General features: G+C 45.4%; 1 protein-coding gene across 1 annotated transcript; it reads right to left on the bottom strand.

Annotated features, from left to right (window-relative positions):
• Positions 1-292: 292 nt before the first annotated feature.
• On the bottom strand, positions 293-7,827 carry Fcgr1a (Fc gamma receptor Ia). Its single transcript, XM_075979065.1, has 6 exons — positions 7,748-7,827; positions 7,366-7,386; positions 6,198-6,455; positions 2,932-3,183; positions 1,792-2,076; positions 293-688 (listed from the first exon to the last, which is right to left on the bottom strand). The coding sequence occupies exons 1-6, from the start codon at positions 7,776-7,778 to the stop codon at positions 507-509; spliced, it is 1,029 nt and encodes a 342-aa protein (XP_075835180.1). The 5' UTR covers positions 7,779-7,827; the 3' UTR covers positions 293-506.
• Positions 7,828-16,309: the final 8,482 nt, after the last annotated feature.

Below are 16,309 nucleotides of genomic sequence, written 5' to 3'. Positions count from 1 at the left end.
CCCACCCTGTGAGGGGAGGCGCAGCTCTCCCTTCTGGGGAGGAGAGTTGCGCCTGCTCTAACTCCCAACTCCTCAGACTGGAGTTCTCAGAGCTGGTTCCTGTTCAGAGGGGCTGTGAGGTTGTTTTCCCTGTGAGAGTCACTTCCTCCTATTCCCATTCCTCTGCACTGTAAGGCACAACATCACGTGCATACAACAGAACCCCGCTATGACTGGGCTCCATATTTCGCAAGACTCCTTTAGAGTAGGTCTGCCTTCAAAAGTCTGATTACCAAGTTTGTCTCCACTAGAGTCAGTTTGTACATTTGCTTTATTTGAGCGCCACGCGCCAGGGTCCCACAGTCTGAATGTCAGTCATCTTTTGGAAGTTTGTGCCTCAGCCCTGGCACAGGGAGGGAGGGAGTCAGCTGTCCAGGTCCACGGTCACCCACTGAGCTGCGCGGCTCTTTTGGTGTGGTCCGTCTCGCCAGGTCTCTTTCTTCAGACACATCATCGCCTCTAACTTGCTAAGCGGAAGTTTCTTTCTTCCCCTCATCAGAAACCAAAGGGACTTCTACATTGTAGTTTTTCCTTCTTGGCAACATTTTATGTATTTTCACACAGAGAACTGTGTCCACCAAAAGCATTATTCCTATTGCCAGAGAGAAAAGGATGTGAAACCAGTCAGGGGCGGGTGACGGTTGGTGACCTGAAAGAAAAAAATCCTTTTATATTGGAGTGATCCAGTCAAGTTTTTTGAGAGACTGAGGAAGGCTGTCTGTCCCCCAGAAATAAGTTCAGAGGACAAGAAATTTGCAGCCATTTCAGATGGGTCCTTCAGGTGGACCAAGCTCCTCGGGAATATTTCACTGTCCTTAACTTCAGAGACAGCTGCTATTTCTGTATCTTTGATGCTTAAAGCAGGTTTCAAGATTCCTCCCTGCCAGAGCCTTGGTTCTGGAACTCATGAACCCTCCAACTCAGTCAGATACAGGCAAACTGTAAAGCCATCATGGGAATCCGTCATCAAAGCCCACACCTGTGTCCTGGCTAGTTTTACGTCAACTTGTCACAAGCTAGAGTTATCTGAAAGGAGGGACCCTCAACTGAGAAAATGCCTCCATAAGATCCAGCTCAACTGCATTTTCTCAATTAGTGATTGATGGGGGAGGGCCCAATCCATTATGGGTGGTGCCATCCCTGCTCTGGTGGTCCTGGATGCTATAAAAAAGCAGGTTGAAAGAAACTCTGACTCAAAAAACCAAAAGACAAAAAGCAAAAGAAAGAAAAATAAGGTGGGCTGAGCAAGCCACGAGGAGCAAGCCAGTAAGCAGCGCTCATCCACGGCCTCTGCATCAGTTCCTGCCTCCAGCTTCCTGCCCTGAGTTCCTGTCCTGACTTCCTTCCCTGATACACAGTGCTCTATAAATGTAAGTCAAACAAACCCTCTCCTCCCCAGCTTGCTTTTGGTCATGGTGTTTCATCACAGCGATAGAAACCCTCGCTGAGACACCCCTAATGTCGTCTGCAGTGGGTGAATTGGGGGGGGGGAGCAAAGGGAAGTTGAGAGAGAGCAAAGGGAGGGAGACAGAAGATGAAGGAAACAGACAGAAGGAAGAATGGGATGAAGGAAAGAAGGAGAATAAAGAAAGGGAAAAGTGACAGACAGGAAAAGAAAGAAGGAAATTCAGGGAAGGCGGGAGGGAAACGGTGCAGTTCTGACACATGGCACTCCGCTCGTGAAGTGTGAAGTGTTCCCCTTCCCCGTCAGCCCCACGGGAAGAAAGAGACCCCCACTTCCCGCACACTCACCAAGTGTTCTAAGCTCCAGCTCAGGACTGTGCTTAAGGACACTGCCGTCCTCTGTGGCTACCTCACACCAGTACGACCCAGAATCTTTGCTTCCGGCACTTGGTATGTGGTACTCTGAGGACGTATTCCTATCCTCCAGGATCTTGCTGCCCACGTAGAAGGAGAAGTAAAGCCGCAAGCCAGGACTCTGTACGAGCAACTTTGTCTCACAACTCAGGGTGACCGGACTCCCCTCCAGGAAGGGAGAAGACAAGGATGCTCTCAGCACTGGAACTGCAAACAGCTCTAAAGAGAAAGTCATGGGGGGCAGAATGTCCCGTTCAGTGTCAGTGCCTCCAAAAGACTCCCCTTTGTGAATCTCGCCCCAACAGAATGAGTTCCCCCCGTTGCCAACAGAGAGTCATATTTCTAGTAGACCCGACTGGTTGCCAGTGGGGGGGGGGGGGCTCTGTCTACTAGGAAACATGGACTACACTGGCAGGAACCCAGAGTCATCACTAACACGCACCTGCCAGCTAAGTCACTCATTACCTGTGCTCTTCAAAAGAGAAGCTGGGACAGTAATTTCTTCCCCCCCAGAAATGAACTGTTTTTCACATGGGAATACCTTGCCTTAGTTTGAACACTAAGATGGCAAGCCATGGAAAGAGTTGAAACAAAGTCCGTGTGCAAATTGGACAGAGAAAACTGTTTGGTTTGCAGAAGCTTAAGGAGAAGTGAGTTCAGAGGTTACATGATCCCAGACACACAAATGGAAAGCAAAAGCAATTCCTAATGTCTTTCTGGCTTCTAGGAAATTTCTATGGCAATTTCATGAGCTTTAACTGGAGTGTTTTCTAGCAACTCTGGCTACCCTGAGTGAGTGAGTTTCAGGCCTTAGCAGCTAAAATAAATAGACGAAGTATATAGCCGCTGTCCCCTGACTTTGACATGTGCCCCTGTGATCACTGATGGGCCATTGGGGGTGCTGAAAAGAGCAATGGATGGGGACTCGGAGACCTCAGTTCTGGTGCTGGCCCAGAAGGTGGTCACTGGGTGGCCTTCGGGGAAGCCATTTGCTTCCCTGGAACTCAGTTTCCTCCTTTGTAAATTGAGGTTTCTCTGGTCCTTTTGGCTGGGACTCTCATCTAGACCGGATACCTTTCACAGTGACAGCCATTCCGGCAGACTCGAAGCGGAAGTTTCTTCCCATTCCTGAGCAGTGGTAGACGCCATTGTGACTCAGGTTGGTTTTCAGAATTTTGACCTCAGAACCTCGAGAAAAGTTAAAGGATTTTCCATTTTGATAGAAAATCACATTGTACACCAGCTTATTCTTCCATCCATGACATCGCAAGGCCAGAGGTTCTCCTTCCGTGAGGACTCTGCGGGAGGCCTGGAGTAGCAGCAATTCTGAAAAGGGAGGACCACAGTGGTTGCAAGCACAGGGGAAGAACAAGGAGGCCGAGTCTTGGCCCTGGAGACTTTTATATCTTACACTATTGCAACATTCCAACTTCAATCTCTGCTGTGGCCCACACCTTAGTCCCGCTTTCAAATCTCTTCTGCTTTGGTAGAAAGAAAAATGACCTTTCCCAGCAACTGTGCACACTACCCTCTCCCCCATCATCTTCTCCAGCAGCTGCACACACTACCCACTCCATCATCATCTTCTCCAGCAGCTGCGCACACTACCCACTCCCCCATCATCCTCTCCAGCAGCTGCACACACTACCCACTCCCCATCATCATCTGCAGCAGCTGCGCACACTACTCACTCCCCCATCATCCTCTGCAGCAGCTCTGCACACTACCCACTCCCCCATCATCCTCTGCAGCAGCTCTGCACACTACCCACTCCCCCATCATCCTCTGCAGCAGCTCTGCACACTACCCACTCCATCATCCTCTGCAGCAGCTCTGCACACACTACCCACTCCCCCATCATCCTCTGCAGCAGCTCTGCACACTACCCACTCCCCCATCATCCTCTGCAGCAGCTCTGCACACTACCCACTCCATCATCCTCTGCAGCAGCTCTGCACACTACCCACTCCCCCATCATCCTCTGCAGCAGCTGCGCACACTACCCACTCCCCCATCATCCTCTGCAGCAGCTCTGCACACTACCCCATCATCCTCTGCAGCAGCTGCACACTACCCACTCCCCCATCATCCTCTCCAGCAGCTGCACACTACCCACTCCCCCATCATCCTCTGCAGCAGCTGCACACACTACCCACTCCCCCATCATCCTCTGCAGCAGCTCTGCACACTACCCACTCCCCCATCATCCTCTGCAGCAGCTGCGCACACTACTCACTCCCCCATCATCCTCTGCAGCAGCTCTGCACACTACCCTCTCCCCATCATCCTCTGCAGCAGCTGCACACTACCCACTCCCCCATCATCCTCTGCAGCAGCTGTGCACACTACCCACTCCCCCATCATCCTCTGCAGCAGCTGCACACACACAAGCACACAGAGACCTCTGCACACACAGAAAGCACAGAGAGACCTCTGCACACACACAAGCACACAGAGACCTCTGCACACACACAGCACACAGAGACCTCTGCACACACAGCACACAGAGACCTCTGCACACACACAGCACACAGAGACCTCTGCACACACACAGCACACAGAGACCTCTGCACACACACAAGCACACAGAGACCTCTGCACACACAGCAAGCACACAGAGATCCTCTCCAAAGCAAGGTGGGGCTGAGAACTGAAAAATCTCGTTTCTAGGCGGTGGTGGCATACACCTTTAGTCCTAGCACTGAGGAGGCAGGGGCAGGTGGATCTCTGTGAGTCCAAGGCCAGCCTGGTCTACAGAATGAATTATAGGACAGCCAGGCCTACACAGAGAAACCCTGTCTCAAAATAAAACAAAACAAAACAAAATAAATCTAGTCTCTTCTCAATGGCTAGGGTTTTTTTTTTAAAGTCTTTGGTGAGTCTTTCTTCCCTGATTTAGGGATGGTGACTGACTGGTCCACAATTGTTACATAAATATGTACAGATTCTGTTGAACTCCTAGGCTGGTCCATCAGCAGAGGACCCAAATTTTGGAAGAAAATAACTAAACAAATAAATAAAGCTCTCCAGGCCTATTTTTTTTAAGCTGCCAGGCTTTTGTCTCAGATCAGGGGGGTGAGGAAGAAGCCGGTCATCTTGGAAGTTTGCCACCTTTATTCCCTAGACGGCCTTCCTCCTATCTTCCTGCCAGACAGACGGACGGAAGGTGACTGAGCACCAGCATAACCTCGATGGCGTCCCCACTGTTGCGCAACCATGGCCAAACATTTTATAAATGGGATAGAGGGAGCAGGAAGCAGAAAGCCTGGTATATTAGATGACAGTCAAGAACTTCTGTTTCTTTTGTGGGGGAGGCAAGCCACAAAGAAATTACCAACACTTGAGGAACCCAGAATATATAAAGAGTTCCGATGAGCCAATGGCTTTGGGAGAAGGAGCTAGAGAGATTTCTTAACAGGCTCAGCAGTTAAGAAAGAAAGAGTGTTTGTTATTCTTTTAGAACCGTGATTCTCAACCTGTGGGTCACAACCCCTATGGCAAACCTCTATCTCCAAAAAATAAATTATTTACAATATGATTCATAACAGTAGCAAAATTACAGTTATGAAGTAGCAATGGAAATAATTTTACGGTCTGGGGTTACCACAACACGAGGAACTGTATTAAAAAGTCGCAGCTTTAGGGAGGTTGAAAACCACTGGTCTAGAAGACCTGAGTTCAGTTCCCAGAACTTAGTCCTGCTACTGCTAATGACTCCAGTTCTAGGAGGTCCAGCACCCTCTTCTGACCATCAAAGGTAGGTCCTTGCACACATGGCAGACAGATACACACACACACACACACACACACACACACACCCCTAAAATGCAATACCATTTTAAAAGAAAAAAAAAGCATTGGTCAAAAGGCTAATCAGGTACTTTATAAAGACAAGTAATAAACACACTAAAAGAGGTCAATACCACAGTCACCAAAAAAATTATAAATTAAAACCACAATGTGAAGCCACTATACACAATCAGAACGATACAATGAAAAACACACAAGAGAGCTGCCATTGAGGAAATTAAAGATGTGTTGCCATAAATTTCTGACAAAGATAAAACACAAGAGCCTGAAATTTTTCTTGAGACATTGTACCCAAAACTGGTCCAATCTAGAGCGCTAGGAGTACGTATGATCTTGATGTAATGTTTTAGTTATACTGACTTGATTGGACCTAGTAGGTCCTTAGAGCTGATACGTTCACTCATATAAAGTCTCACATACACTCTCAGAGAGAAAGGGAGACAGACAGACAGACAGACAGACAGCATTCTGGCACCCGCACAAAAGAAGACCTTGGGATCCCCAGCCCTCCTGCCCCGTGCCATGTTTACCTGTGTGGATTTCCAACTGTACAGGGTCACTTGGCATTGAGAGACCGGTCTGGCACCTGTATTCACCACTGTCCTTGAAAGTGGCCTCAGTGATCCTGTAACTAGGCGTGGAGACCTGAAGGACTGTGTTGTTCAGAAGCCACTGTGTGGAACTGCCTCCAGGCGGGTGGGGCCCCTCACACCATAAAGTGACATTTTCCTCCTGGAAAATACTGACCCACGGAGGCTGCAAGGTGATCACAGCCTTCCTTTCACTGACTGTAGGAAAAAGAAGAAGAATGGAGAAGACCCTAAGTGGAGCTAACGCAAGGACTGTGAGGGATTGGTAAAGTATTACTTGCACAAGGCGAAAGTATATGTAAGTCGGTTTGAAAAACTTAGCAAGTGGAAACCCAGGAAGCCAGCCGGTCCGTAAGAGCCCCGCTCTGCATTGGGAGCCTTTGGAGTTATTTGATCCCAGTACAGGTGTTAGGATTTGGTAGCTAGTGATGAAATCATTGGTGTTTAAGAAAGTGGAGTTTTAAACCAGAGCAAACTGCCTTGAACCAGATTCTCTACACTCAGTGCTAGGCTGTCTTTGGGGGGAAACTGAGGCTCAAGCCCGTGAAGCCTTTCCGTCTGAGGAGAACCACCTATCTCTGCTTTCTTATAAAAGAGACAAGTTGGGGGGGGGGGTGCTAGAAAAACCAGCCGGACAGGGCTGCTTCTGGGTTCCCACAATTATCTGCTTTTCTGAGCTCACTAGGCTAGTGGTTCTCTACCTGTGGGCCACAACCCCTTTGGAGGTCAAAATGACCTTCTCACAGGAGTTGCCTAAGACCATCGGAGAACACAGATGTTTACATTACAGTTCATAACAGTAGCAAAGTTACAGTTATGAAGTAGCAATGACAATAATGTTATGGTTGGGGGTCACCAAACATGAGGAACTATATTAAATGGTCGCAGCTTCAGGAAGGCTAAGAACCGCTGATCTAGGGATTTAGTTCAGCAGCCATGGCTCACTCAGAAAACCTTTTGTAGAAAACCCCCTCTAAATACAGAGACGGTCACTAAGAAATCTTTCTCTTGCTTGTCTTCCCCCTGTGCTCCTCCCTCCAGGTTAATGGAAGCCACCCTTTGAAAGCAGGGAAGCAGCAGATGAGAAATTGATGGAGAGCCCACTCACCCACTTGTCCACCGCCTGGAACTGCAAGAGACCAGAGACACAGATGTCAGTTGGGGACTAGAAGATACTGGTGACGAAGGGAGAATTGGGAAGAGCTCACATTGACTTTGAGGACCCAGCTGAAGTCTCTTGAGAGACTCACCATCACCATACCAGGGATGGGTATTCATGATACCCTCTTTATTCTGAAGGAAGCTTGCAGGTTTAATGCCACCAGAGGATCCCCTTCCCATCCTTTGGAAATAAGCACCAATAAATGATTGGATCCTTGATACAGCCGTCTTTAGACTTGAGTTCTTAGGCTAACCAAACAATGACGTAACGTCTTGATTGCCATGGCCAGAGCCAACTCCCCCAACAAGCCTCCCTGAGCCTAACTTACCCCAAAGGAGCAGGGTCGTTAGAAGCCACATGTCACCTCCAAGCTGGTAAAAATCTGCACTGTGTAAGACATTGAAGAGACTCTAGTAAAGGCTAGGAACCAAGATTAGAAAAGAGGAAGGAAATGACCACTTCTGCCCAACTTGCATTATGGTTGTGTTCCTTTTTTCTGGGAAATACATCCTTAGTTCTTTCCTCCTCTATAACAGGGTCTTCTGTAGCCCAGGTTATCCTCAGATTTACTATGTTGCCAAGGATGACCTTGACTCCTGATCCTCCTATTTCTACCTCCCAAGTGCTAGGATTATTATAGCCTTGTACCACCATGCCTAGCTGCATGCACTCTCCCACCTCTCTCTCCAGGGTGATGCTGTAGCCCTGACAGCCTGAGGTTCACTTGTGGACCAGGCTGGCCTTGGCTATCCAGAGCTCCACCTGCCTTTGCCTCCCAAATGGTAAGATTGGAAATGTGGACCCCTGTTCCTGGCTTTCCATCCCCGATGTTTAGAACCTTTCTTCTCCATTCTCAAAGCCCATAGCCCATCTCTCTCCGTTTAAACTCTGTCTTTAGTTTGTTTACTCATTTTGTTTTGTGGATGCTCAGAGTCTGCTGGGAAGGCTCAAGTTTTAGGGGTGGTACTCCCTTCCAACTATTTTCTTCCTCTACTGTTTATATTTCTTTTTTTTTTTAAAGATTTATTTATTATATAGAGAACTTTTTGCCTCCATTTATACCCACACACCAGAGGAGGGCACCAGATCTCTTTACAGATGGTTTGGAGCCATCATGTGGTTGCTGGGAATTGAACTCAGGACCTATGGAAGAGCAGACAGTGCTCTTAACCACTGAGCCATCTCTCCAGCCCCCTGTTTATATTTCTTAAGGAACAATTATGACAAAACTCTATTTTAAGATTGGTTCACAGATTGGATAATTTTATCATTTGGATCCAGAAACTTCTTACATCAGCCTCTCTGAGAGTTATGAAAAGAGTCCCCCTAGCACAAACTGGCCTCTGTTCCTTGAGACACATAGGAAGAATCAATCATCCATAACAGTAAAAAGTGAAGTCAGTAATATATAAGCCATCGTCCTGAAAGATTTATAACACTTAGGTTAAATCCAAGGAGACGAAATGCTTACTATAAATATCACAGAGACAGTTAACTTAGGCCAGTAGACAAGAACATCCTAGGAAAGGAGGTTCAAGGTTCAAGTTAGCAGCTCTGTGCCCTCAGTCGGAGCTGGGAAGATCTAATGATTCCAGGGATTTTGTTAGGAGAGAAAGACAGTTAAACAGAAAGAAGGGTGGTTCAATGATGTGGTGGTTACTTTGTAGACAGAATTTGCTGTCCTGCCCTGTCCCACAGCCATTCAGTCCCAAAGAAACACACAGAGGTTTACATTAATTATAAACTGTTTGGCCTGTTAGCTCAGACTTATTATTAGCTAGCTCTTACAACTTAAATTAACCCGTAATTCTCACCTATGTTTAGCCACAGATTGGTACCTATTCTCAGTGGGGCATTCTCATCTTACTTCCTCTGCATCTGGCTGGTGACAGTGCCTCTGCCTTTCCTCTTCCCAGAATTCTCCTAGTCTAGCTGCCCTGCCTGTACTTCGTGCCTGGCTACTGGCCAATCAGCATCTTATTAAGCCAACCTGAGTGACAAATCTTTACAGTGTGCAGAGCATTGCCTCACAGCAGGGACTTGACTAGCAGTCTCACTAGCAGTGGGTCACCCCACGCTTCTACAGCATCAGGAGCAGCTAAAGATGCCGTCTTGACTCTCCACTGTGGCTCATCCACTTGGTTTCCGTTGGCCATGAAGCCATCTGCACTAATCGTACACTACTCTGAAACAGAGCTTGCCATGAGAAGAAACAAATGCTCCCTGTTGTGGTCCGCTGAGATTCCAAGACTGCTTCAGTGAGGTAGCTGGCTGACACACAGGAATGCAGAGACTCCAGAAAGAGCTCTGGGTATCCTGAGAGATACAGGCAAGCCTCAATTCACTAAGATTCCATCAAATACCATTTTCATAATCCTCTCACTGTTTTCCTTCTGTGGTTTTCTGTATGGATGCACCATCACTTGAGTTCATCAACTTCTCTTCAGGCACATGCAGGTAATCTCTAACCATTACGACCAGAGCTGCAGCATCTTTAAATTTTGAGTTACTCTTTCCTTAGGACACATTCTAGACTCGGATAAAGGCTGCCGGAGCTGAGAGTGGTGGTGCCTGCTTACTATAGTCCCGTGCTTGGGAGGAGATGGGAGGATTGTGAGTTTGGGGCTAGCCTGTGCTACACAGCAAGGCTCATCTAGAAAAAGAAAACCTGGGTGGGATTTGATATACAGGGTGCACAGAAGAAAAGTCAGATTAATGTATCAGCATAACTCACATTTGTGTGTTACTAATTATTCTTCCTATGTATTTTCTCACTTAGTCCCGACAATAACCTAGAAGTGGATGCCATTGTTGTCTCCCTTGTACAAGTGGAAAAAAGAGTCAATTCAACTACTTGTGGAGTGGGGGGAATAACATGTATATATATATATATATATATATATATATATATATATATATATTACATATATATATTAAAAAGCAGAATTAAAACCAGGCAGTTTGCTCCCCTTCACATCCTCACAAGCACACTATAACACTGGCCCCTTCACTCCTGAAAATTCCAAAGTCAGTGTGATCAAGATAGCATGGTTATGCTAGAGGGATGGTTACCATGACCTTAAAGGATAAAATGGTTTTTTTCTAATAAATATCTATAGTTTCCAAATAAAATGCCCACTGCCATCAATCTGAATGCCTATAAGAAAGAACTAGGAACATGGGAACATGGGACACATCTCATAATTAACCAGACAGTAGTGTCTAGGAACATGGGAACGTGGGACACATCTCATAATTAACCAGACAGTAGTGTCTAGGAACATGGGAACATGGGACACATCTCATAATTAACCAGACAGTAGTGTCTAGGAACATGGGAACATGGGACACATCTCATAATTAACCAGACAGTAGTGTCTAGGAACATGGGAACATGGGACACATCTCATAATTAACCAGACAGTAGTGTCTAGGAACATGGGAACGTGGGACACATCTCATAATTAACCAGACAGTAGTGTCTAGGAACATGGGAACGTGGGACACACTTCATAATTAACCAGACAGTAATGTCTAGCATTTAATGGACAATGAAAATCATGACGCTCGCAGGGCTCATGAAAGAATACACAAACATCCGTATCGTGGATATGTCCACATACAGATGATCTGTAATGACGGCCTCACTTTTACACATGTCACGGTTTTAAAATGACTTCAGGGCACTTCTCAAACATGAATAGAAAGAATTACGTGCTAATGTCTTCTCTACCGTGGGAAGTTACCCATGGCCAGTTGTTGGTCCAGCTCTAAATGAAGAATATTTAAACCCACAAAGAACTGACTAAAACTGCTTTAGTCATTTAAAGAAGCAGCAGCCAGTAATGCCCCCCCCTCTCTCTCTCTCTGTGTGTGTGTGTGTGTGTGTGTGTGTGTGTGTTACAGGGTCTCATATATCCCGGGCTGAAGACGACTTTGAATTTCTAATCCTCCTGCCTCCATCTCAAGAGTACTAGGAGGGCACACCGTCTGCTACCATGCCCGTTTCTACGGTGCTAAAGATGGAACCCAGGGTCTCACGCGTGCTAGAAAGTACTCTACCAACTGAATTACACCCCAGCCCCACAATTCCTCCTTTAACGACCATATCTTTCAGGAACTAAATGGAAGTTGTGCATAATTGGGCTGGGGAGATAGATGACTCTACAGTTGCAGCGCCTGCCAGGAAAGTTTGGAGGCCAGGGTTTGAATCCCCAGACACCTAAGAAAATTACAGACAGGTGTGGCTGCCCTTAATCCCAGCCTCAGACTGCACAGACCTGGATGCCTCAAAGGAAGCTAGCTAGCAAGATTAGCTGTATTGGCAAAGACTGCGTTTGATTGAGAGACTCTGACGATGTCTTTAAAGAGACTCCCAAATATTGCTTATAAATGTTAGTTCACATTTAAAGGGGGATATGCTATAGAGATTTGCATTGGTATGGATCTGGGTTTATTGATGCAAATTTAAGGTCAATTTTGTTATATGTATATTTCTGCTCTTGATTAAGGTATTGTGTTTGTGCAGCTCATTTAAAATGTAATGTATAATTAAAAAGCAGGTTAATATAGTCGTCTATAATAATCAAGCTTGTAGTCAAGTTAGTCAGGTTTTCTAGATGTACAAAGATATGTTTCAGATGAATAGTTATTCTTCAAACCTTTCAAAGACTAACAAAATACGGCATTTAAAATGTTTTAAGAACTTTTCATGACAATGAGACACATCTACTCCTGGCAGTACCAATCTACTTCAAGAAGAGATGGGCATTGTAGAGGCTCCTTATGGAGTTTGCTAGCATTCGGGCAAGAAACTGCTCTTGCCTGGACTGCTTGATGCTATGCTGTATGAACTGCACATGCAAGACCCACAGAAAAATGACTGCTGAACTTGCCTAAGGTGAGACAGTCCTTTAGGGTTTCTACTTCATGAAAGAGTCTGCCAGACATTCTGCAGGACACAGAAGAAAAGTGACTGACAAACTGCCAATATAGGTAAAACTGTTCTTAAAATTTCCTGCTTCATGAAAAGTCTGCCGAATACTATGAGCCTGTAGGCTAAAGATGGGTGCCCCAATGTTACAAAAAAAAAAAAACTTTGGGTGACTGTCCAGGCAGTGAGATGTCTCTGTCAATTATAGAGTTTTGGAATTGCTTACAATGCACTCCCTGTTTACTTAGGTAATAGTATATCCTTCTGGAGTCTTTAATGGAGTTGAAGAATACATAGTTATAGTTTTCCTTAGTTATAATAAAAGGTAGATTAAATATAAAACTTTAGACTCACAAAGATAGGATTGATAAGAGTATTTTCCTTAATTTGCCAAATATAAATAGACTAAGTATTGTAACTGTAATTCTTGGTTGATAACTGTTTTGTTGACTGTAACCTTGCTATGTTAAAGTTAAAACTTTCCTTTTTAATTAGACAGAAAAGAGGAGGTGATGTGGGATTCCCCTCTGTATGCTGTGAATACCATTGGTTAATAAAGAAGCTTCAGAATAAAGTCACGCTGGAAGAGATATAGAGTCAGGAAGATGCCATGTAGCCCCTGGAGGAGAAAGACTCGAGCCACCAGCCAGAACCTTCTCGGTAAACCACAAGCCTCGTGGTAAAATATAAAATGATAGAAGTGGATTAATTTAAGATGTAAGAGTTACCTAGAAATATGCATAAGCTATTGGCCAAACAGTATTGTAATTACAAGAGTTTCTGTGTGATTATTTCAGGTCTGAGAAGCCAGGAAATGAACAAGCAGTACCTCTGCCTACCGTGAAAGAGTAAGAGAAGATCAGCCTCTGGCCTGAATTCACATACATGCAATACACACAGCACACGCAGTCACAGACATGTGCAAAAACATGCACACAAACACCTGCATACACATGAAAACTGGAAAAAAAAGAATTGGGCATAATTATCAAAGTTACAATTATATTTAATAAGCATTGTATATGCCATTATTTTTTTAAACAGTACTGCGAATTAAACCAAGTTTGGTGCTCTGTCTCTGAATTATAGCCTCAGCCCCATAACAGTTTTAACCCAGTGAAATCGGCAGCTTTGGCGCATTTACTAAGGCTAGAAGAGGAAGCAGAAGATTCACATGAAGCAGACTTGATATCTCCCTTCAAATACCCTTCACGGTAATAAAAAGTCCCACCAGAAGCCACTGATGTCTCGATTCTTAGTCATTCCTATCTCTGTATCTAGCTGCCTTTCGGTTTGGGCATCTTCGGGACGAGAGCGACTTTAGACGTAAGTCTTCACTATGCTGTTGTGGTGGCCTTTAGAGATTACGGTGTTGTGGTTCCTTTTCTGGGCTGTTCATTCCTAGATGAGCTTGTCATTTCTTCTGACTCCACCTCTGGTCCTCATGAACACTTCATCAACCATTTTAATATTCCTATGCTCCCCTGAAATGGCCTAAGCTGCGTAATGGTGAATTTCGTTTTACTGTTTACTATTACATACATACTATTACATACATACCATTAATACATACTATTACATGCATACTATTACATGCATACCATTACATACACACCATTACATACATACATATTTTCCATTATCAGAGTGACATGGTCACTGTGCCTTGCTTTCTTTGTCGGGAAACAGGAATGCCACACAAATCTCTCCTCCAGCTTTTAACTTCCTGAAGGTTCAGGGCAGGAGCAGACATGGAGGCCTGACTCAAAGACTGTCGTCGAGACCTGTACCCAAGGAGGGCTGCTGGATCAGAGAACTCAATGTTCCTGGTCCTCTTTGTCCCTCCAGCAACATCACAGGATTTCATTAAGACGTCTTCAAAATCACAGCAACAGTCCAGGAGGACATTATAGGTAAAAAGGGTAGAGAAGGGATGTAAGAGGTTGGCCACAGATTCTTTCACAGAGTATTTCAAGTATGTCCCAGACGGAGCACACAGTGGCCTTGGGACTGATGACTAAGGTAACGCCATCTTCTTCTGACTGTTTTGTGTTTGCTTAGGTAATGCTCAGCCCTCTCCCTACGTCCCCACAACAGTCACGTCTGCCTTAGCATTGCTGATCCCACCAAGCGAGAATGGAAACCACCATCCAAATTAAAGTCAGTTGCGCAGGCTTTGTTTACTGTGCACAGGACTGGCTCTCCAAAGCGGGATTTGAGAGCACAGTGTGGGTCACCTTTTCAGGCCTCCTTTTATAGGGAAAAAGTGTAAACTGGGGATTTTGTAGGTTCTATTTATTATATTTTGGCTTCTCTGTTTTATTTTCTTATTTGGGAGCGTCTTTATTACACAGTGAATTTCTGTGAAATTGGGGGGTCTGTTAAATATTATTTGCCTTAGCTCCACAATTTCTTAGAATGCAAAATGTTGACTTTGTGGTAAGTTGTGTTATGAAGTCTGTGCCCACGTTTGTCCAGCTCTGGCTTTCCCTTTGGGGTTTCAATCACGTTCTCCCATGCAGTTTCCCTACTCCTGCTTGGCGATCTCTAACACCTGGGGTTTTAAACTAGCATACAAAGTGACAGGCTTCATCATATTTCTACACACAGTCTCTTTTCCCTCCTGCTGGGCCCTTCCCTTCCCGTCCCGTGCGTCTGCTTCCCCCTCCCCTCATCCTCCACCCCCTCTTCTCTTCCAAACTACACACGTGCCGTCCCTCTCCATTCCCAACCCTTACTAAACCCCTACTTGAGATCCCTGTGATCCCCTTTCTAGTTTTATAACCCGTTTTTATTAATTTTGCCTTTATCTTTATTGTGCTGTCCCTGCTTCTTTCTGGGGTTCTGTCCCAATCCTTTCTTATGTTTGGTCTGTGACAGGGTCTTACTATGTAACCCAGGCTGGCCTCAAACTCATCATTTCCCCAGTCCCTTGAGTGACTGAATAACAGATACACAACCCCCTAACCCCCTGTTCTTTTCCAATTACTTCAGCCCCTTACAGCATTCGTTTTAACCATTTCTAATATAATACTGAATTTCTTTTCTTTCCTTTCTCTCTCTCTCTCTCTTTCTTTCTTTCTTTCTTTCTTTCTTTCTTTCTTTTTCAAGACAGTGTTTCTCTGTGTAAGTACTGGCTGTCTTGGCCTGACTCCTGGAACTCTTTTTGTAGACCAGGCTAGCCTCAAACTCACTGAGATTCACCTGCCTCTGCCTCCCAAGTACTGGGATTAAAGGCCTGTGCCACCACCATCCAGCTACTTATGATCCCTTACCAGTTTCTTTTTTTATCTATAAATACTTAAAACTTCGTTATTTTTTAAGGGTTTTAGCCAATCTGTGGGTCCAGCTGAACCTTCCTCATGATCTGAGTCATTCCTTACTAGCCCAGCTCAGTTTCTCTTCCCTCTGGACTGATACTTAGCAGGAAATGAAAATGAATCTCAATGGAGAATCAGTCACAGAAATGAAAGTAAATCCATCCAAAGGAAGCTAGAGTACCGCAGTTCCCTCTTGCTACATATCATCATTGTATCATCGGTGTCACATGTGACATAAATAAAAAAGCCAGTGGCTTCCCCAGGGTCCAAAGTGAAAGCCGCCAAAGGCCCTAGAAACAGCGTCCCCGCTGATTATTAGCCCCAAGGTAAAGAGCATCTCTGCTGATAGGAGCTCCAAGCTGCTGCTTCTACACTGAGGGTCAACGAGGAGGCTGCAGGCAACCAACAGCTTTGCTTTACAGACCCGACGGGGCTGAAATTTAGTCAAAGCTGGCTTCTCTCTAGAGACTATTAGTCTTTAGCGGTAGGGGTGTGACACGGGTCCAGAAAAAAGACATTGCTATCTTCCTGGTGGCTGAACGCTTGGTAAGGATGGTAGATGTTGTATGTCTTCTGACTTTCCAGGAGTCAAGTATGGCCTTCTTGAACTCGGTGGGGATGCTCCTCTTCACAGCTG

The sequence above is a fragment of the Microtus pennsylvanicus genome, chromosome 7 (assembly GCF_037038515.1).
Source record: "Microtus pennsylvanicus isolate mMicPen1 chromosome 7, mMicPen1.hap1, whole genome shotgun sequence".
Taxonomy (NCBI): domain Eukaryota; kingdom Metazoa; phylum Chordata; class Mammalia; order Rodentia; family Cricetidae; genus Microtus; species Microtus pennsylvanicus.
This window is presented reverse-complemented; position numbering and strand designations above follow the sequence as displayed.